At 43.4% G+C, this 22,615-nt stretch overlaps 1 protein-coding gene across 2 annotated transcripts in view; it reads left to right on the forward strand.

Annotated features, from left to right (window-relative positions):
• PDE7B (phosphodiesterase 7B) overlaps nucleotides 1–22,615 on the forward strand; it is a 162,228-nt gene that overhangs the window by 12,048 nt on the left and 127,565 nt on the right. Inside the window, exon 1 of one of the 2 annotated variants that reach the window (XM_080999696.1) lies at nucleotides 20,387–20,777. The exons of the other annotated variant lie outside the window; for it this stretch is intronic. Within the exon in view, the coding sequence (XP_080855822.1) occupies nucleotides 20,757–20,777 (21 nt within the window). The 5' untranslated portion in view covers nucleotides 20,387–20,756. Of the gene's footprint in view, nucleotides 1–20,386; nucleotides 20,778–22,615 lie in introns of those variants that run through there. 2 annotated transcript variants of the gene reach the window in all.

A 22,615-nucleotide genomic window follows, 5' to 3' on the forward strand; every position in this document is an offset into this window, starting at 1 on the left:
ATACAATGCATAGAGGAAACAAAAAACCACCACAGTGTTATAATGTGGTCTTTTATACTAGTACTTAAAAATGGAAAAGAAAGTGAGAGAGAGGAGAATGCCTAGCTTTGTGTGGAAGACCAAAATCAGGATTTGGGGGGGAGGGGAAACAGTTGTGTGGGATGTGAGATTTAAGTGGATGAATGACAGGAAGGACAGGTCACTTACTTCCCCACTGGTCTAACACTCTCAACTACAGCATCTGGGGCTACTTTTCAGGGTTTTTTGAAAAATGCAACAACAAGAAAAACACCAGGGGATGATGTTGTTGCTGAAGAAACATGAAACTGGGTGTAACATGTAGTTTGGCTGTCAAGCGTCCTATACAAGATATGGCGCTATTCAAAATTACAGATACCTGCAAACGGTTTTGCATCCTCCATCTGTTTTCCTGTTTTCTGATGCTTATCCTTGACAGATTACTATCCCTGTTTTGCATTTTGCAAAGATTAGAAGCATTTTTAAAAATAAAAACAAACAAACCTGTGCTATTGTGCACCCATATCCGTGCAGTACTGTACAATTAATCATGTTTCAGCCCCATCCTTGAATCTGTCTGGAAGTTAATTCTCCATGTGTGTGGTGGGAGGGCAGATGCACCTTGTCTCTGGCACTGATGGGAGCTGTTGTATTTGTGCGGACACAAAAATAGGATTGCTTTACTTTCCTTCCATCCTACCTTCCCACCCCCGGTGTCTATCCAGATGGTTAATGCAACTAAATGTGTTTTGAGTCACAGCTATTCTATAATGAGTTCAAACAGATCCATTATTAAACATTATCTTAAATATTTGTACGAAAGCAATATTGCAGGCAGTGGCACTATCTATATATTACAGTGGTGCCCCGCAAGACGAATGCCTCGCAAGACGGAAAACCCGCTAGACGAAAGGGTTTTCCGTTTTTGAGTTGCTTCGCAGGACGAATTTCCCTATGGGCTTGCTTTGCAAGACGAAAATGTCTTGCGAGTCTTGAGATTTTTTTTCGCTCCCCCCCCCCTTTATCTAAGCCGCTAAGCCTTTAATAGCCTTTTAGCAGCTAATCCGATAAGCCGATAAGCCTTTAATAGCTGCTAAACCGCTAATAGCGCTAATCCGCTAAGCCGCTAATAGGGTTGCTTCGCAAGACGAAAAAACCGCTAGACGAAGACACTCGCGGAACGGATTAATTTCGTCTTGCGAGGCACCACTGTACATGCAGATGTGTGTAAGGTCCCCTTCAGACTATCACTATTTTGTGGGGGAGATTCAATTATGTAACGACAAATTTAGGTTTGTGCAATTAAAGTGGGTTAAAACACTCTGGTGCAACCACCCCACAAAAACCAGACTTTTTGCAGCAAGGAAAGTGATGCGGAAATACACTAGAACAGGGTGGAGCAACTTAGGCCAGCCCCTTCAAATATGGCTCTCTGGGCCAATGGGAAGCTCCCCATGCCACACACTCTCCCCAGGCTCACCAGTCCTCAAGTGTTTTTACCTGGTTGGGAATTGTCCCTGAACTCTGTTAATTCCCCTTGCTTGGCTGCTGCATGGAGGATAGAGGCATGTGTGTGTGTAGAAACTAGGGGTGAGTGGATCTGTCTATATTGGCTTCTCTCATTCCCCCTGGAAGAAAATAACAGTGGTTTAGCCAGACCTCATTGGTGGGGGCCCCATAACAGGTCAAGGTTCAGGGCCTCCAAAATGTAGGTCTAATAATAATAATAATAATAATAATAATAAATTTTATTTATATCCCACCCTCCCCAGCCGAAGCCGGGCTCAGGGCGGCTAACAACAATCAAATAATCAAACAATCAAACATTTTAAAAACATTTCATTATAAAAATTAATTAAAATCAAATTGGTGGCAACCGTTAAGCAAAATTCTGTGCAGGTTGCCAGAGGAGAGAGTCAGGCTGCGCCCTAACCAAAGGCCTGGTGGAACAACTCTGTCTTGCAGGCAGAGTCTACCACTCTGCACAGCCTCCAGGGGTCCCCAGACGAGAATGTAGCCCTTGGTCCAAGAAGAGTTTCCCAGCCCTGCACTAGAAGGTGTAGGGCAACAATAAATTGGCAGGAAGTCATATGTAACCCCTGCACAAACAAACCAGAATGATTGCTCAATAAACAGGGGACAGCCTACAATGTCCATGCAGGCATTGTGCAAACAAGTCAGGATGAATGCTCAGTAAACAGGTCATCTGGAGAATCCCGATCCTATTTTGAGAAGAAGAAGAAGAAACCAGAGCAGTGTGGGAGAGATGCCCTCCATGTTTCTATGTTTCTGCTCCAAATTCAGGACCAAATTACAATTCAGGACACTTCTTTTACACTTGCCAACAAGTTTGGAATACTGAAGGTTTGGGGGAGCCATGGAGAGGTGATTTGAAGAAGAAACTGTTTTTTGCTGCTTCTTTATTCTGAAGTTCCCTGGCCCGAAGTGTATTCTTGTTGGAAAGAAGGAAGGAAGGGTGTTGGAGCGAAGGTGTTCTCATAATCATTTTGCTTGCAATGCTCGGCCACTCGTAAACATAGACCTTACTTCAGGAGCCAGTCCAAGACAGGCCACTGCAAGGGAAAGGAATGCCATGCCTAGAAGAAGGGTCTTCACAATCTTTCACCTGGCTGGATGTGTGTGTGTGTGTGGCACTCAGGTTGTGACCCCTTGCTGTGATGTTACAAATGCTCAAATGTTTATTTTCATCAGTAGAATGTTGGAGAATATGCACTCTTGGCTTATAGTAGCTATTTATATAAACTTATAAATTCCTTTCTCCTCTTCTTTGAAACTGTGAGTATTGGTGGCGGCAGAAGAGGGGGGAGGTTCTGTCTAGTCTGAATGATTTTCTTTTCTTTTCTTTTCTTTTCTTTTCTTTTCTTTTCTTTTCTTTTCTTTTCTTTTCTTTTCTTTTCTTTTTTCTCCAGTTTTTCACATAAGAGTAGTCTGAATAAGGACATTTGGATTTCACTCCAGCCACGGACGCTGACCTCATGTTCACCATTACCATGACAACTCTTATGATAGCACAAATGTAGAGTAGGACTTCAGTGGCGAAGGAACACAATTGCTAGCTGGGTTGGAAGGCTGAAGAGTACTTATTTGAATGCTGAGATCTAGTGCAGCAACAGAGTAATGAGAAGATTCACAAAACAATGACACAGTTTTATATTTATTGCCCAGCAAAACTAAGAATCAAATTCCACTCCCCAGTTTCTCATAGTAAAAAGTCTCCAGTATTTTCCACATCCCAAAAACTATTGTGGTGAGAGTTGCAGTTTTTTTAGAAAGTCTGTGCAAGCCCTTGATAGATTCTACACTGAATTATTTTTTTTTAAAAAAACTTTCATTCTCCAGAATACTATACAATATTTATAGATGGTGCAGTCCATGTGTACTTTCATTAGCGATTGCTACTGTTTTGGCCCTACACACACACACACACACACACACACACACAGAGTTGTGTGTTTGGAGGTGGGTGGGGGTAGGTTGCATGCATTCCTTGCTGCAACAGGAATTCAATTGCTGAATTAACCAGACAGGGACCATAAAGGTCCCCAAAGTATGGGTCACTAAAGTAACAAAGGAAGTGGCTCTGTGCCAGAGAGCAAATGGGTGGAGCCCCCTTCCACAACTGTCTGGTAGTTAGAAATACAGAAACCAGATTTGTGTGAGAGAGAACTAGACACTAGAAGCAGCCTGGGCAATTGAGAGATGGAGCCATGCCTGTTTTTTGTTGGCACCCAAGGCTTTGACTATGGGACAAGCAAGATCCTCTTGGGGGCTGTGAGCCCCTCCACCCTCTGTTAATTTTAATAGGTTAACTCTGAGTAAAGCTTATTTGAATGCCAGCCTATGACTGTCACCCGTAGAACCAGCCTTTCTGTATCCTCGAAAAGCAGACTTTGCCATTAGTCTTTCTTCCTTCTCTAGAAGGAACAATTTAGCTTTTGGGTACTGCAATAGACAAGGCCCCTGCACTGTTGAGCTAAGCTGTCCTCATCCAAGAAAAAATCCATTCCGTTCCTGTTCTAAATTTTTAAAGTCAAAAGCCAGATCAAGTCTCCAAAGGAGAAATGGCCTTGTGTTCACTTCATCTGAGAGCTGTGACCCAGAGTTCCATCTGCTGATTATACGTCTGTAGCAGTGCATTAGGCAGCCTTCCAATCAGATGTCTGTGTCACGTCCAAAATACACAGCATCTCTAAGCTTTAATAAAGGGTCATTTTTGTCTTTTTATGTTTTAAGACCATCTTTTAGTTAATGCACTTCAGGAGTGGATACAAAATAGTTTGGCTGTGCCCTTAAGCGGCTTTCCTATGGATTTCACCACGCCACAAAATGGAGCTGTGAAAGATAGCAGCAAAAAACATATGCTTCATCTAAGAAGCGTGTGTCGCCTATGATTCATTAAGAGCTTTCTCCAAGATTACTGCCATGCTCTTGGAAATATAATTGCACTTTCAGGGACTTGCCACAGCTCTTTAAATGGTTCAGCTCAAGTTGGAAATTCTCATCAACTCTCTGAGATTTTAACTGGCCGAAAAGCTACTACTATCTGCTATAGCCATTCCATAGAGAGCAATATGCTCCACCCAGACAGTTTAGAACCGAATGAATAAGGCAGGACAGGGGATGTAAATGAAAAGCCGACTTCCTGTTTGCCTGCTGTTGGACAAGCAGACTTAATGCTTCCTCTTTCAACACAAACACAGCTTGCTGCAGAAATGGTCCAATAACAGAAGTAAAATCATTTGTAAGGATAATGCATTAGCAGTAAAGCTGTCAGGGCATCTGTCCACGGATTCCCAAGGAAGAAATGCAGTGCAAACCTAGGCGTGTTTATTTTTTTAAAAGTCCCACTGTGTTCAGTGGGGCTTACTCGCTAGTAAGTGAGTTTAGGATTGCAGCCAGAATGCAGGAGAAAATATAGCAAAGCATGAGGCATAGAGAGAAACACGCAGGACGTAATTGTGGGGTGGATAAAGTAGGCACAGATCAGTAGCTGAAGGGCTTGTTCTCACCAGCCTTGAACTGAAGAACTGGCTCTGGCACAGCTCTGTATCTATGAGGCATGCAGATCCATGGCAAGACTAACATTCTGGCTTGCCTAACTAGCAGCTGAAAGCAACTCCTCTATAACATTATGTGTTTCCTTGCACACGTGTGTACTTGGTTCCAGTGGCTGAAATTGCACTTGATCCAAACATAAACTTGGCTTTAGTCTTGCTTAGGGATTCTTTTAGTTCCTTTTTGGCTGTTATCTCTATTGCTCTGTTCACTGCCTAGACTCACAGGAAAAGAGAGGTTTTGTTTTGTTTTGTTTAAAAAGTGAAATTAGCAGTACCAACAGTTAATGGAAGGGAGTGGAAAGAAAGGGGCCCCATCCAAGCCATATCAAATTGCTGCCGTGACGGAAGGACAATACAGCAACCAAGGGAAGGTCAGAAATCACCTCTTGCCAAAATTTAGGAGTGTTGTTTTTATTTTATTTTTAAATCCATTTGGCTAAAAAACTAGGAGGTAGTATTTCCATTCAGAAAAGCTTTTCTATTCTTCTTCTTAACAGCACACAGCTGTTATCACTAATGCCTTGACTTCACGTGCATAACATGATTTGACTTCACTGTCGTTTTTTTACTGGGGAAAGTTTCCAAATGAATGCCATGCATGGCCATGCAGAGTCCCTGAAATACTTGTCTAAACATTTGGTATATCTGCTACAGCATCATACTGTGCTGAGAGGCCTCAATTGAAAAGATACATGTTTTGTTATACACATTTTATTCTCAATGTAGGGCAAAGTAAGGAAACGACTGGGGAATTTTTTTTCTGGCAAAGCTCCTATCAAAGTTATTACTTTGAAATGTTTAAAAAGTGTGAGCCCTGACTTACTTACTTACTTACTTACTTACTTACTTATTTGTACCCTGGGTTGCCCCAGAGACTCTGGGTGGCTTCCAGCATACCAGGTGAAATATAGAGACTAAGAGAATTAGCAATCAATCAGGAAGGCCCTTCTTCAAATCTCACCTTTACCAGGAGCTCAGTCCTCCTGCCTCCCATCTGTAATATGGAGGATAACGGCCGCTTACCTGGTTCAGAGGTGGGCAGTGGTTGTGGCCCGGCCCAGCAGTCCCTCACACCCCTGGGGACAAAACAATTTCGCATGGTGGTTGGCTGTTGGGACTTGCCCCGGTTGGCGACTAAAGTCGCTATCCCAAATTTTGAAATTGCCTTATCAGAGGCAAACTCGGGGATGGAGCCTGAGTGGCAGACTGGAGTGGAGAAGTCTTCATTCTGGTCTGTTGCCTGCAAATAAAGGCTGGCTGTGCCTGAGCATGGCACAACAGTTGGCTGAAGAGCTACTCTCTCACCCTCAGCCCTCCCCCCACCTGTCTGTAATATGGAGGATAATAGAATTTACAGGGGCGTTGGGAGGATTACAACTAGATAATGCAAGGAAAACTCTTCAAAGCACTATACAGATACTAAGCATGATTCTGATATTAAGTAAGTAAGTAACCCACACCATAGGCTTCTTGTGAGGATGAGATAAAAAGGTCAAATTCTTCTTACCTAAGATAGAGTCATGAAAATACTGCTGGTGCCCTACTCCTTGGCTCTGAACCAGCTAAAGTTAGCTGTGAATAACTTCCATTCAAAGCTATATTAAAATTAAGCCCTGGATTTTTGATTGCATGGAGATTGTGCAATAAAATTCACTTCACAGTTTTGTGAGAAGTTACAGATTATCATGTCCCCCCCACCTGCCCTGACTATACACCCCATGTGCAGTTACCCCTTTCGGTGAACAGGGGTGTGGAGGTGAAAGAGAGCTTTCCATCGTACCCCTTCCAACATTTCATATAGGAAAACATAGACACTCTTGTGTACTTGGATGGTCCATTTTTTAACACTAAGTTTCACTGGCTGAGATTTACCCCTCTGGCACACACATAACTTACACAGAGGGGTGTGTGTGTGTGTGTGTGTGTGTGTGTGTGTGTGTGTGTGCATTCACTCCCACATAAATTGAAGCCAGGGTAGCCAACAACAACCTTTGTCATTCCTGATCATGGGTCATGTTGACTGGGGCTGATGGTATCTAACAATCAAAGAGAGAGGCAAAAGGGGGCTATTTTTCCCTCAGGGAGAGGCAGTGGAAAAGAGGGGCTCTCTCTTGTACATAGGGACGGTTGGGGGATTATGACATTGGACTGCCACTGGTTTCCCGCTCAGGCACTGATCAAGTTCACACCCACTTAACTTCAAATAGACTCTGGCACCGAGTGCTCACATTCACTGAGTTCAAAGCAGAAATCAGCTGGGCCAAATCTTTTCATGAATTTTCATGGATTTTCATTTGCATAGTCACCTCCGTTCTACATCTTTGAGCCAACTTGGTATATTCATTGTTCTGATTAACTAGTTTCATAGCCCATTTGAAAACAGGCATTTTCTCATTTTCTTCTGGGGACCCCGGGGGCTTCTTATTAGAAGAGGCAAAATATCACTGACAGAGCCAAAAGACGTCAATTCTCATTGTCTTTACAAAACAACTTGGAATTTGTATTTTGCCTTTTCCCAGGGCAACTTTCTAATATTGCCGAATTGAATGCCCTAAGTCTGCACTCCCTTCCATCAGACGCTTCTCTTCTTTAAATACGGTAGATCCTGACATTTGCACTAGTATCCTAATTCAGTTCTTGCTCAGAAATTCAGTCAAAAGATATAATCTTGGCTCCTTTTAAAGCCCAGTAAACTCCCACAAAAGTCCACTGATGGGCAGAATGCAAGAAAGAAAGAAAAAAGAAGGTGGCATGTAGCATGGCTTTTACCAGTTACAGCCCACCAGATATTTCCTGTTGTGAACGACACTGATTACTGTCTCTTTAAATCATAAAGGAAACAGTTTATACAAGATTGGAAACCAGACAAAGTGAAGCATCAAAGTGTACTTTACAAGGGAAGGCTTTGGCAGGGGTGTCATTGACGATGCAGAACAAAATTATAGGGCATGCAAAGCTCTCTTTGGTAATAGATTTGTAAAATAACCAAGCTTGGGATTTCACCCTCACCCCTTGTGTGTCCAAAGTCCTGGGGTAAAATCATAAAAAAGCTCAACAACTACAATCCTAAAGGAAAAAAGGTCAACAACTTTGGTCAACCCTCATGCATGTTAATTTCATCAAATCTGGCCCTCTTTGAAAAAAGGTTGGGCACCCCTGGCTACTGCATTTGGTATTCACTCATGCAGACGTCAAGTCCTTTCAATCAGTGTCTAGATGCTGATTTTTCCAATGCTTCGTCTAACCACAAAATGGGAACTAAGATACATTATGCATGAAGTGGGATGGATGAATCTGACCATTTTGGCTTATCTCTGTTTCTCATTTTTCCAAGTTCTGTTTGCCATATCTCCATGTCAGTTTGCACCTTTAAAATACACACACACACACACACACACACAAAACGAGTCCTCCTGAAAATTCTGCAGCATTTCAATGTGAACTTACCCTAATGTGCATGTGTTTGTATGCAATTTCACCAAATACACACATTTTGCAAGCATTATTGCGTGGACAGGCGGAGTCCCCAGATCCCGCGCGGTCCCCCCGTCATGTGGAATAACAACTCATGACAACGTGCTAGGGGATTAAATTGGCCACAACTTTATTAAATTTCAAATGTGGGTAGACCTTGGCTCAGGCATTGGACGTTCTCCCTCCCCAGTCCCCAGCTGGGGACCTAGGGAGCTTCAGTGTTATCCAGTGTGTGTGGGGGGGGGGATGGGCCGGCTCTGGAGAACATATGTTCAAGCAGAGATAGCCGCCCCCGTTACGCCGCCGCCGCAGGGGAGAGCAATGACGACCTTTCGGCGTACGGTCAAAACCTCCCTTCAGAAACCCCTTTAACGGGGAACCCTGGTATCGCCGCCGCAAAGAGGAAGATGGACTAAAGGATTCCACCCAAGGCCTGATACCGCCAAAGTTGTGACGTTTTGCTACGGGAAAGGTGAAACCTGCCAATGCAGGGAAATTCCTTTCCGGCCCTTTAACAGCGACCTTAACGTAGCAGCGCCTGCATACCTGCGAAGAAAAGTTAACCTGCAAAACCTGCGAAGAAAAGTTAACCTGCAAATAAGACATTAACTGAGGGTGGGTAGGGTGGGAGAAGCTCTGGAGCCAAGTGAGGATTCCCAGGTAAGATCCTCCCTCTATTGTGTGGGCAGGTAATCCCTCCCCTACCTGGCCTGGTCTCCTAGGCAACGCTTCCCCCAAGTGGGATTGGACAACTGACTGAGGTAGGCGGAGACCTCCAGGTATCCCACCTGAGGGAAGGCAAACCAAGCCTATGCTGTTGGAGCCGCTCCAGATCTAGGGGCTGCGCGCGTCCACGCAAAGGGCGCCCCCCGTTTTAAGTGGGGAGTGGTCATTCTCTTACATAATGCATTTTGTATGCTATTTTCAATAATGTATACATTTCACACACACTTTACCTTAGCACCTGCATTTTTGTACACATTACTTAGCTGGAGAATTGCTTTGCAAAATCTGAAGAAGTGCGAATTTCAAAGGTTGGCTGTGTTCCAGTTCAAGTCTTGGATCAGAAAGTGTGAATTAGGTAGATTTGCCTTTAAATGGGAAGCAAATTAAATCCCCCCCTTCCATACCTACACATGAGATATCAAGACATCACCTTCCTTGCTTGTTAGCTGCAAGTCTCTCAGGATGAAGCGGCCAGGAGCAAATGTATTAATTGCACATTATAGACATAACAGACAACACAAAAACATATATATCAGGTTTGTGAAGATAAACATTTCCAACTCATGCCGATTTCAAAATGATGTGCATTTTAACGTTGGTTCTAGATTGGGGGAGGAGAGGGCACTTTCCTCGTTGACATTGTCACTACTGCTCATTCACTCTCTCCCTCTGGGAATCTATACCACTTCTTAGATGGGGAGGGTATGGTGGAAGTCACTGCTTGTATGAATAGGCAGCCACACCAAAGAGGAGGTAGCACAGGGTCAGTGAGCCCTGGGGGTCAGCACTGGGATCCCAGATATGCTGACCCTGGATTGCTGTGGTGCTTCCTGCTGTCCTGTCCTGTCTGGTTCTTCCTACTGTACATCCCAATACTTGCTCAGCCTAGAATAAAATAAAATAAAAAATAGACTTTTTGCAATATGGAAAATTATGGGGAAATGCACTGGAAAATGTGGCACAGTACTTGCTTGATGCAATGTCATCTAACCTCTCTTCAGACAAATGAATGTTGAAATGCTCAATAAATTGCCAACATTGTCTAACCTCTCTGCAAACAAATCAGGATAAATACTTAATTAGAAGGTCATCTGGAAATGGCCGGGGGATAAGTTTTACTCAGAAAAGTCCCATTGAAATTAATGTACCTAACTTAGTGGGTCTACTTTGAGTAAAACTTAGTTGAATACCACCTTTAATCTGAAGTGCACTGAAGAAAAAGAAGAAGAAGAAGAAGAAGAAGAAGAAGAAGAAGAAGAAGAAGAAGAAGAAGTGTACTCTGTCCAGCTGACTGGGTTGTCCCAGCCGCTCTGGGTGGCTTCCGACATATATAACATATATAAAAACATAATAAAACATAACACATTAAAAGCTGGTCAAGGAAGCTGGTTTCATAAAGGCTGTCTTCCTACCACTCAAAGAAGATGGACTGCAAAACAGTATCTCTTCCCCTGTTTATAGAAAGTACATCCTCCTATAACAATATTATATGACTGCTTCAGGATGTATATTCATCCTCACTACAATAAAATATATTTCCCCCTTTTTAAGATAAGGAAACTGAGTAGCTGATATATTTCCTGATACGTTATGTGCGAGAGAGAAGGATTGTGAACTTACATCTCACTTCCATTCTCCTCCTCTGTTTCCCCCCCCCCCCTTTACTGTCTCCTCCTTGCTTCCTCTTTCCTTGTTTCTCCCAATCATTCTCTTCTATAGAGACTGTCTGCTTCATATTCTCTTATCGGGGTGACATTCATTTATGTAACCTCTAACACTCTTGATTACTACAGTGAGAGACTGCCACCAGTGATTAACGTCACTCTGAGTGGTGCGCACTTCAAAGAGCACTAGACTTGCTAAGTGTGTCTTACAGTGCGCACAAAAAGTGGGAAAGAGCACTATCTCTCATCTCCACCAGAAACAGTCTCTGCGCATCTGCCTAGTAGATCTGGAGTGGTATTGCAGTTGTGCTTATGGAAATGACTTAGCGATCTGTCATTGAAAAGCAAGGTGTGCCTTGGCTCAGTGTGTTATCTGGACATATATCATACTTCAAGTCATTTATAAGGCTGTCATGGGACAAAAGTTTCAGCATCAGTAGAAATGGTAGCCAGAAGGTGAAATAAAAACATTTTGCATTGAAAGCATGGGTGGGGAACCCCAGGCACAGGGGACAAATGAAGCCCTCCAGGAGTCTCTCTCCAGCTCTTTGGACTCTCCTTGGGCCATTCCCTCTCATCAAATTCTCATCACATTTGCAGATGGCACCAAACTGGGAGGGGTAACCGAAGCCACAGAAGGCAGAGTCAGGATTCAAGATGACCTTAATAAATGGGAGAACTGGGCCCAAACTTACAAAATGGATTTCAATAGGTCCAAATGTAAGGTTCTACACTTAGGCAGGAAGAACCAGCTGCACAAATATAAGATCAGGGGCAACTGGCTTGCCACTGGTACATGTGAATAGGATCTAGGTGCCTTAGTAGACCACTAGCTTAACATGACAAAACAAAGACACTTAGAGACAAATCTTAATCAAGGCAGAGTAGGGCAGAGAGCAACTCATTCCCCGCTTCATCTGCAGACTTGCTGGCCAGGGCATATGCAGAGGTGGTTAAAACTTCTTCCTGTAGCAGCACTCAGACTTTGGATCCAGCAGATCCATCTGTAACCCTGCACTGCATTTCGCAAACCCTTTATTTTGGGGTCTTATGCCAGTGATGCTATTGCAGACGAATGCAATGCTATTGCACACTAACTGCTACCAGCAGCAGGGCTTTTTGTTATTACTCTACCTATGTATCCCTTGATTTAGACAATTCATATATATTAGTAGAATTCATATATAAACTGGGTACAGGTAATATATATTACTCCTTCATAGTCCATTTTCTGCTACATGTTTTCTGTTGTTGGTCAAGAGACAATGGAGTGTGTCCCCGGGTTGAAGTCAAAGGGCTGCATTAGCAGCATGAAAGTGACGTCCCTGGGGCACAAGCCTGGGAAGTGTGTATGGAGGTCCTGGGTTGCCCAGACGAAAAGACCCCCCCCCCCCGGGCTCACCGACATGGTCCAAAGGAAATCAGAGCAAAAGGTTTGGTCCCAGTTTGGCTAGTGGGAAGTAAAAAATACCAACTATCATGATATCACTAGTGTCATTAAAGAACAGCAACACAGAAATTTCATCATTATACACTGTCAGCATGACAGAGAAAGGGAATAGCAACTCAGTGAGGTGAAAAAGTCTTAAACAATACCTTCCCAAGAGATTCTTGCTTGAAACTTAGTCAAGATCAAAATGAATGTTTTGTAGCATCCTAAAGCATAGTTAACAAGGCCCGCGATCCTGCCTGTCCATGTTATTCTGTCATTGGTTCCCGTGGGAAATTTCCTCTCAATACAAATTTCAGAAAAGAGATTTTCCTTGGGATCTCCCTCTTCCTCAGTAAATCCCCCTTCCAGGTTTCCTCTGATCCTGATAGTTATCAGTCTACCCAGCTGGTGCTGGCCCTTGGTCCAGCGCCGAGGGCCTTCTGGCAGTTCCCTCACTGTGAGAAGCGAAGTTACAGGGAACCAGGCAGAGGGCCTTCTCGGTAATGGCACCCGCCCTGTGGAATGCCCTTCTGCCAGATGTCAAAGAAATAAAAACTATATGACATTTAGAAGACATCTGAAGGCAGCCCTGTTTAGGGAAGTTTTTAATGACAGATGGTTTAATGTATTTTTAATCTTTTGTTGGAAGCCGCCCAGAGTGACTGGGGAGACCCAGCCAGATGGGCGGGGTAGAAATGATAAATAATAATAATAATAATAATTTGCAATTTTAGAAAACCCTCAGGTTAAACACCAAAATATCAAGTGTTCTTTGACTCTTAAACTGACTGGAAACCAGGATTAGAGACCACCAAGCTTTGTTTCCGCAGAACTGGTAGCCATTCTTAAACTTGTCAGTATAAGGGCAATACCATATGTGAGTTAGAAATACAATGATACTGAGCCATGGCAAGTGTGATTGGTGAGTTACTAGCTTCCGTACCTTGCTACTTTTGCGAATGAAGATGACCGAATAGCTCGTGTCAGAAAAGCATGAATGTGAAGTTTGACTCAGACGAGTGGTTTTCTGTCAAACTTCATTTCCTTGCATCAAGAATGGCAGCAGGTTTCCAGGCAGAGTACACATGACAAATATGACTCTGTTGTCTCTGTCCTGAAGAAAGTCATTCTGACCTACCACTTTCACAAGGGATTGACTGTAAAATCCTCGCTCATCCCTATAGTGAATCTGAGTTAATCGCTGAACATTGCACAATTCAACTTTTCCTCCCTGCTAGCCAAGAGCTTTCCTCTTAATCTGGGTCATGTTTAGCCCGATTATGAGCCTTGCTGATAGAATAGTCTGCCTTTAGGATTATAGATCAGGAACTGCTCAAATAATTTCAGTCAACATATGCCTTTAATTCACATTTTAGTCCTTTCATAACACACACACACACACTCCTACTCGCTCTCTCACACTTTATTCTTCCTTTGGTTTGTGTTTTCACTACAAGATAATTATTACTTTCTTGTGTACAGAAGAGTCATTACATTTTGGTTATGTTTTTTAAACAAAACAATTAACGTTGGTTCTTAGTTGTGAATGCGACTTCTTCATTTTATATTTGTTACGCAATAATTATATGACTGTTATGGTATGATCCCTCCCAGGGCTTCTTTTTTCAGCCGGAACTCGCCGGAACTCAGTTCCAGCACCTCTCAGATGGGCGCCATTGCCGTTATAAGAGAACAAGGGAGGCGGTTCATGGCAAGCTCCGGCACCTCTTTTCTAGAAAAATAGCGCTGAACCCTCCTACTTCATAAATAAAATGAGGACAGAATTGGAGAAGAACAGTGCCACAATCGTGATAAAGATGTGAGCAAGGGGTATTAGCTGCACTTCAACTGCCCAAATTGGTTAATATGCAGGGCACCAGCCTCTTTCTCTCCCAGCTTCCAGAGACATGTTCGTCTGTGTCTGTGTGAAGCAGGGGCTGGGAATCTTTTTGAGCTTGACAGATGCATTTCCTCATGGCTAGCCTTCTGGAAGCCACATGCCGCTGGTGGGCAGGGCCAATGCAAAAGTGGGCGGGGCCACTCAGGCGTATTCAGACTCCCGCCCTCACCCCCAGCAATCTGGCTTGGGAACAGCCTCCTACTGAAGCCAGTGGGAGGCATTTGCCTAGACCAATTGCTGTGTAGAGGTGCTATAACCCTTAGGAAAGCATTGCTTCTGTAGACAGATTTTTGGGATAAAGTGTAAAGCCATCTAGTTCAGACCCCCCAAAAAGTTACTGCAACCTTGCATGGAAAGGACAATTCTACCTGCTGCCTTCTTCTGTCAGAAAGCATGGGAAACACTACACCTGGTGAAATTCTTGGTTCTGTGCAACTCTTAAAGGAACAGCAGCTTCCTCCAGGGCCTTCTCTTTACCAGCTGGGCTGGACAACCATGGCTTCCCAAAGCTAGCAAGCCTTTTCTGCACCTGTGTTGCCAGCAGCAGGGAAGAGACCGCAGGTGCAACCAGCACAGCAATAAGAAGGAACATGCCTCTTTCTCTCTTTGAAAGCTTCCTTGGGCACCTCGGTGTGGTAGGAAGAAAAAAGCAGGTATGTTTTCCTTTTAAGATACAAAGACATTGACAACAACAGTTGCAGCTGCTTTTATTTTGATTATATGTTTTGTGGTTTTATATTGTGATTTTATTTTGTGAACTGCCCTGAGACCTGCGGGTATAGAGCCGTATATAAATTGAATGAATGAATGAGAAGGCCCATAGCTCAGCTGCAGGCCATTTACAAGATTTAGTGGAGGACTGGGGGATGCAGCAAAGAAAAGGGAAAACTGCTACAATCGTGGAAGGAAAGTTGGGGTCCATGTACAATTACTTTAAAGTCTTTCATTAATTTGCCATGACAGACGGCCAGCCATGACTCTTTCCAGCTATTGCCTGCAATTCTGTGCACACTAGTCACAGGGTTGCATCCCCTGCTATCAGTTAATGCCATTCCATGTATTAATAACCAGCCAGTTAGAATCCTGATCCCAGGGAGCTGCATTCCTTCCTACCACCTTGGAGTGGCAGTGGTAATTTGTATTACATCACACAGTCATGTAATAATAAACTACTGAGCTAACGTAGTAAGCTGGAAGTTCAGTGGTGTTGCCTTACCTGGGAGTGGCTGTTCATGTTAGTACTTGCAACTCTGACCTTTCAGCTTCTACTCTCATGGTTGGGGTATGAAACTAAGACCATCACTAGCATGATGTTGAGGCCCAAATTCCCCACTATAAATGCACCCAGTGCCTTTATATTATAATAGGAACTGCACCCCTGCTCACGCCCCGCGCCAACCCTCCCTGCCACTCCTCCCATAGTAACCCCCTTCCCACCCCATGCAACCGTTTTTTACCTTCCCAACTCCATTTCTGAAGCCACTTTTCTATTCTGCAACCCCATTTTCACCTTCACTCCCATGTCCATGCCTCCTCCTTCCCCTTCTTTTGTGCAACCCTTCCTGGCACACAAGCCACCCCAACGCTAACATACCCTCCGACATTTCTCTGATGAAAATAGGGGCGTCCTAAGGAAAAGTGGGACGTTCTGGGATCAAATCAGAAATAGGAACAGCTTCTCTAAATCAGGGACGCCCCTGGAAAATAGGGACACTTGGAGGGTCTGTAATTATACATTATTTAGGGCAGGTAAAAAGAGATGTCTGTCACCGATGAACACATCCACTCTTTGCAAAACAGTATGGGGGGGTGGGTTGTTGTCTTGAGAACGTTGACCAAAAAATTCCACTGCTGAAACTGGAGGGCAATAGTGAGGATCCCAATAGAACTCAACAATATGATGTGGTATTTCAATCATGTATGTAACAGCAGTGCATGAGAGAACGGAGCGGCAGTGGTGTACTTTGGGTGCCAGTACTGCATCCGTGGGGAAGGTGATGGGGAGATGTGGGAGCAAGGTTAGGGGAACTTGAGGTTGGGTGCAAGCAGTGGGTGCATGTATCTGCAAGGCCACTGCCATCAACCTGGAACTCCCTTCATGTTGCGATCACTGCCCTGTCCCATCCCTATTGTGACAAGCAGTACTGCTGCTGGGAGGGTGCCACTGTTTCATGTATGTGGACAATTTATTTTTTTAAAAAAAAGGTTTTTTACTTGTGTTTTTCAAAATGTAGCAAGTTAACCGTATAATAAACAGAGTACAAATTAGTTTGGAGTACAAACGTAAACAGAAGTGCAAAAAGTAACAGCACAGTCTTGATTTAATATGCATTATACTCAATAATATGGAAATAGAAATATCTAAGACTAAACCTCTGTGTCTAGTACGTGAAGAATTATGAAACCAAAAGTTTGTCAAAATCTAGAAAATTTAAAAGTTTCCTGTTACCCCTAATTTAGTATCAGAAACACCACTGGTTTAAGAGGGTTCCTGTCAATATGGATTTTGAAGATGTGATGACAAACCATGGTTGCTTATGACAAGAATGAGAACTGGCAAGCTACAGGTTTGTACAGTCCTCCCTCCACCATTCCCCTGCACATGAAGGGAGGAGATTTTTCATTTCATCTGAACGTGGCAAACTGTGGTTTGTGCAAACCATCGTTTGCCCTCAAATTATGTAGTGTAGTGCAACAGAAACTTGAATGGGCGAGAAGTTGGGCTGCTTGACTGTTCAAGCTGAGAGGTCAAAAGACCCATTGGAGGTAACTTCTTGACTTGAAAAGTTGAGCATGTGAATGGATTTATGAAGCAGGCAAGTCAGTGGCCTGCTCAACCATCTCTGATCTATTCTGCAATTATTTCTTCACTAATTAATGATGAACCAACAGGAGTCCATAGCATTCAGACATTTTTGAATCTATAAATTATCTGTGAGGGCTGAGGGGAAATGCCACCAAAATGTTTGTTCTGATCCATGCTTGAATTTGTAGTATGAACAATGCCTTTGGAGGAACAGTTTGATATCTGTTGATTAGCGCCACATTTATTTCCCCTATGCTAAGATATAACCTTATTTCTTTCTGCCTCAAATCTCACATGTTATTCTCTTACAAGTTACAGTAGACAATATGCTTTTATCTGGTATATCTACTTAGAAATGTAACCATCCCTTCTAAATACTCAAAATTGTTCTGGAAACTTTTACATAAAAGATTTAACCTTTTAGTGTTCCCCTTGGGAGATTACATGAAACAAGCTTTTACTGAACCTGTGAGACATTTCATAAAGGATTTTTAAAGCAATCCAGTTGTGCTTTATGATTTTAAGGAAATTTGTCTTGCCACTTCACCCCTCCAGCATAACTGGAGCAGTTCACAGCATTCTTTTAACATTCACATTTGCTTTTAAAAAGATGTATCAGAGATAATTCTCTGCTTCCAAATTATGACATGTCTATGCATGATTATTTATTACAGCTCAAACATGGTGTTGATTCACCTGGCTTGTACCACATTTGTATCAATCTGACTTCCAAATACTTTAAACCAGTACTGTATTATAAGCAAAGGATTTGTTGAATCACCACCTTCCCTTTAGCACTGCCAAGGACTTTCCTTCATTGCCACAATCATATCTACTAATCAAACAAACAAACAAACAAACAAAATGTATCACAGGAACTCACACAATTTCCAGTTGCACTTATGCACTGAGTTTAAGCTTTAAATCTTCTAGATTTTTGCAAAGATCTAGCATCCAAGCTATAAAAGCAACTGTTGTTTGCTGAAATATCATGTTGCATTCTGATTACAATTAGATTAGCAGAGACACCATCAGTTGGGCCTTTGTACAAGTTTAGTGTCACGTCTCATGGAAATGTCTTGGAGAGGCTGGTCAGATCAGCATGAACAGTGGGAGAAGCCTGAGGAGCTGGAGACCAATTATTCCAGGGAGGGATCCAGCAGGCTGAGATGGGCCATGAGAGACATCGGAGTTGCCTGGGGAGAACCTGGGGAGTCTGATCCCGGGGAGGGATCTATTAGACTGTCCCCCAAGCAGCCCATGCCAGCCCAGCCCACAGCCCCTGCACTGCTGGAGCATCCTTTCCCTCCAGTTCCTACTGGTGAGCTTCTGCCTCTGGAGGAGCATCAGATGCCAGGTTGCCTAGAACATGGAGTTGCCAGCACTGGCATGAATGGACAGCTCAGGACCAACCCGCCAGAAGGAGTTCCCGTTTGCTTGCCCAGTCCAAAGACATGCCTCACTTGCCACACGAAACCTTTGTCCACCCCATTACTTTACAACAGGGATCCCTGGTATGTGTCAACGACTGGATCAGCATCTTAGCTTAAGCAGCCAACATATTTCACCTGTTGTGCCTTTAACCTGTGCCTTGCTCATGAACCATACTGATTTGAGCCTGGACGTTTTTGGCAGAAACCATAATCTGAGTTTGAATTCTTTACCCAGAGAGAGCCAGGACATCTCGCTCTTAGTGCATTTTCCACACCTGAAAAGGAAAATCTTATGGTTGTGTGTGCCCCCCCCCCCTTCTCTTCAGTTTGCAGGCCCAGGAACTGCTCTGATGGACCACTGAGTCTTCTTACTCAATCTCTCTCCCTTCTCCCTCCATTTCCTCATTCTCCCATGTGAACACCAAGTTAAAGAGTGTCAGTATATGGTCTGCTTCTTTGTTCTTTGCCACTGAATACAGAGGCTAGCCCCCCAACACACACCCACGCACCATGGTGGCTAGGAAGTGGAAGGCAACCTTCATCTACAGTTAACCTTCACCGCCTACAGCTTTTCTGTGGCTTGGAGTCAAGTTTACTCAGAAAAATGGAGTGCTGCCTAGGGGCTTTGAATATGGACATTGTGTAAGTTTCCATGTTATGAAGTTGATAAGTAAAACTTAAGAAACAGTTATTTTTGTCAAATCCTTGGAAATAAAAACAAATAAATCTGGTATCAACAAATACCAGAAACACTGAAGCATGGGAAATCTGGTCCAGAGTAGTAACAAACATGAAAATACAGTGACAATTCAGATCCAAGTCCTCCTTCAGCTCGTCCTCATAGATCTTGGATATATGTTATATATAACAACAGAACACAGAAAGAGAACAGATCCATTTGAAAGCCCTTGCCTTGATGAGCTTGTTTGTGCCTTTTCCTCCTTTCATATGCCCCAGGTGAATGAAGAAGGAAGCGGTGATTGCAGTCTTAGTATACAACTACCCACAAGACTACCGTCATCTGTTTTCAAGTGGACACACTCATGGGCATAGCCGGGGGGGGGGCAAGGGGGAAGTAGAATAGAAAAACAATAGAAATACTTAGGTAACTGACCAGTCACATTGGTTCTGTCGTCCCCCCCCCCAAGTCCTGCCCCCCACCCAACAAAAATCCTGGCTACGCCCATGTACACACTGCAGGGTAATGCATCAATCTGCAATGAGCTTTTACTTTTGTCATGAAACCAGTTTCTCAAGAAGCACTTTTCGGGACAAAACACCAACAAAATAATCTAGACACTGTGTGGACTATGTAAAAAAAAACACCTCCAAATACCCAGTCTCCATTGATTCTAGAATAAAATGTGCGCACATAGCCCAAGGCTCCTTTTTTATTTAGATTCTTTCCATCAAACCCCTGCAACGTGCAGTCTTGCGTCCTGAAACAAATCTATATGTGAAGCCTTTTTATTTTGCTGGCATTCATCAGCTCGCTCTGGCAGCAAAACTGACTGCAAAAACATTTCTAAGTGAGATCTAGATTCTTTTCTTTTCCTCTCTTTTTTAAAAAAAGAATAATCTGTTGGCGGGGCTGGGTTGGGGGGGGGGGGACACCTCCAGCTCTGGTTTCTTTCTAGAGTAGGGTGGTAGCCTGCCGAAATCACTGCCACATTCTTCCCATAGTAGTCCTTTAAAATTAATAGCACATGCAGAGGAAAAACTAAACCCCTTTGACGTCACTCTTGAAACGAGGAAACATAAACAGAGCAGGCTTCACTCTAGCGAGCTCGCAGGGCGCAAGCTGATTGGCCGGCTCGGCTGTGCCTGTGGCAGTTGACAGCACCTCCCAGCCAGGCACGGCACTGGCCTTCGACTTGCTGCTGCTGCTGCTGCTGAACACTCAGCCACTCAGAGACTGCAGCAAAGCCCCAGCTGAGCGCTCTATCCCAGCACCCGTCTGGCAAGAAAGTGCCGCCGCCGTCTTCTGTGGAGAGCCTCTCCTCTCTTTCTGCTTCTTTGGCACTCTCCTGTCTCCTTGGTCCTTCCACCCACCCCGTTGCACATGTCCATGCGCACCTTCCTCTCTCCTCTCGCGCGTCTCCCTCAATTATTTGCTTCATCCTGAATGCAGTTTCTGGATCCTGCAGCACAAGTCTTCATGAACAAGCTGCGCCGCTCACAGATTTCGCAGCATTCAAAGGTCACAGAACTGCCACTATGGTTAAATGTCTTGTTTAATGGTTGAGGTATGTATATAGCAAATCCTCAGAAACGGCATGATCATGGGTGGGAAGGTTTGTTTTAAAGGTTGCAGAAGGGGGAGGGGGAGAAAGAGAGATTGCGTTTGCCAAAGTTAGTAGCAGAGGTGAGATTTGTGTTTGGAAGAAAACCTTGATGGCTCTCACTAAGAAAACTGCTGCTTGTTTATTTTTTAAATATCCGTGGCTGCATTTTCATCGTTGTTGGTATTGTCCTAAGCCACGGAAACTTGCATGAATTGTAACTGAACTGAGTGCAAACGATAAAGGAAAGGTTCTGGGACAGTAACACTTAATGACCATTAGGAGAGCTTTCTTCCCCCTTTAGTTCTTAAGCATTTCAGTGGCTTGAAAAAGAGAAGCTTTACAGGTAACTGAGGCTGCAATCCTGTACCCATTTACCTGGGAGTAAACCCCACTGAACTCAATGAGTCTTATTTCTGAGTAGACATGAAAAGGACTCTGCTTTAAATGTGCTGGAACAGATAACTAGGAATATCGTGTGTTTTTAACCGATGGAGGGAGAAATGAATGGCAATGCAAATAAAAAATATTTATTAGCAATATATGTTACAGATCTTTATCTTCTGAGTGATTTAGCAGGTTACAAATGCTCCTCTGTTTCCTTAACTTCATTGAAGGGTTTGTGCTGAAACTATCAACAAAGAGATAATATATTAACAGCTAGCTGAAGGGCAAAACAGTGAACAGCATCTTCTCAGGACTGTTTGGTGACATATGCGTTCAACTGGTCATCAAAAAACAGCCTGTACTCTTAACTTGGAGGGTGGCTGCAGCATTCAAGTGACCTGCTAGTGCTGCAGGGAGCAGGAGCAGTGGTTCAGCTGAACAGAACTCACATTGTTTTCAGGAGAGTGGCTGCAACATGCATTTGAGAAAGCTACTCTCAGAGAGATGCATGTTTAAAATCCTGCCCAAATAGCCCATGATGCACACACACATATATAATGGCAGAAAGGTGTATTGTTTGAAGGCATTGCAAGGTTTCATCACTCTGAAAGCTCTGCGAGCTGTTCGGAAGGAGGGACGTGTTGCATTTTTGAAAATTATTGTTCTTAATTTCAAACTCATTTTGCTTTTACGAATTCAGAAACCTTTGATGGGTCACCCTAGCAATATACTTTGAAGGGTTTTTTTTTTTTGAGGGGGGGAAACAAGTAACTGCACTTGATTCATAAGTGCCAGCTTAGGAATGGTAAAATATTAGCTCTGAAATGCAGACTATCTGCTATGTGCTGTGAATGGACAATTGCTATCCTGCAGTGCCTGGTGGGAAAAACAAGGACTTTGTGTATTGCAAATGCATAACTGCAGCTCCTCCATTTCCTTTGCTGTATCTTCACTGATGGCTGCAAGAACAAAGAGGCTGCTGTCATTAATAAATTGCTTAATGACACATTTCATATGCAGAGTTAAGGCATCCTTCTTCCTTTTTTGCCTGTCAGCCACAGTCAGTTTTTATCAGCTGAACTGTTAGCTTCTCTCGCTTCTCTCTCCAGTCTACAGTAGATCTTATACACTGAAAAATGTTAGCAAGCTCCGGAAATTCAAAAACACTATTTTGAAGAGAATCATTTCAACTGCAATGTATAAATTGTGCATTATTCAATTTAAATGATCACTGTAGCAGGAACAGGAATATGGAGAAATCCGAGGGAAGAAGAAAGAAGCCCTCAAACTTTCTGAAGGACACTAGTTTCTGATAGTATTAACAGTGCAATTCTTTACAGGTTACTTTGATGCAAGTCCCACTGTGTTCAGTAGTGCATGCTTCCATGGATGCAAGTATAGGGTTGTACCCTGAA

This window comes from Podarcis pityusensis, assembly GCF_964106645.2.
Source record: "Podarcis pityusensis genome assembly, chromosome: 3".
Classification (NCBI taxonomy): Eukaryota; Metazoa; Chordata; class Lepidosauria; order Squamata; family Lacertidae; genus Podarcis; species Podarcis pityusensis.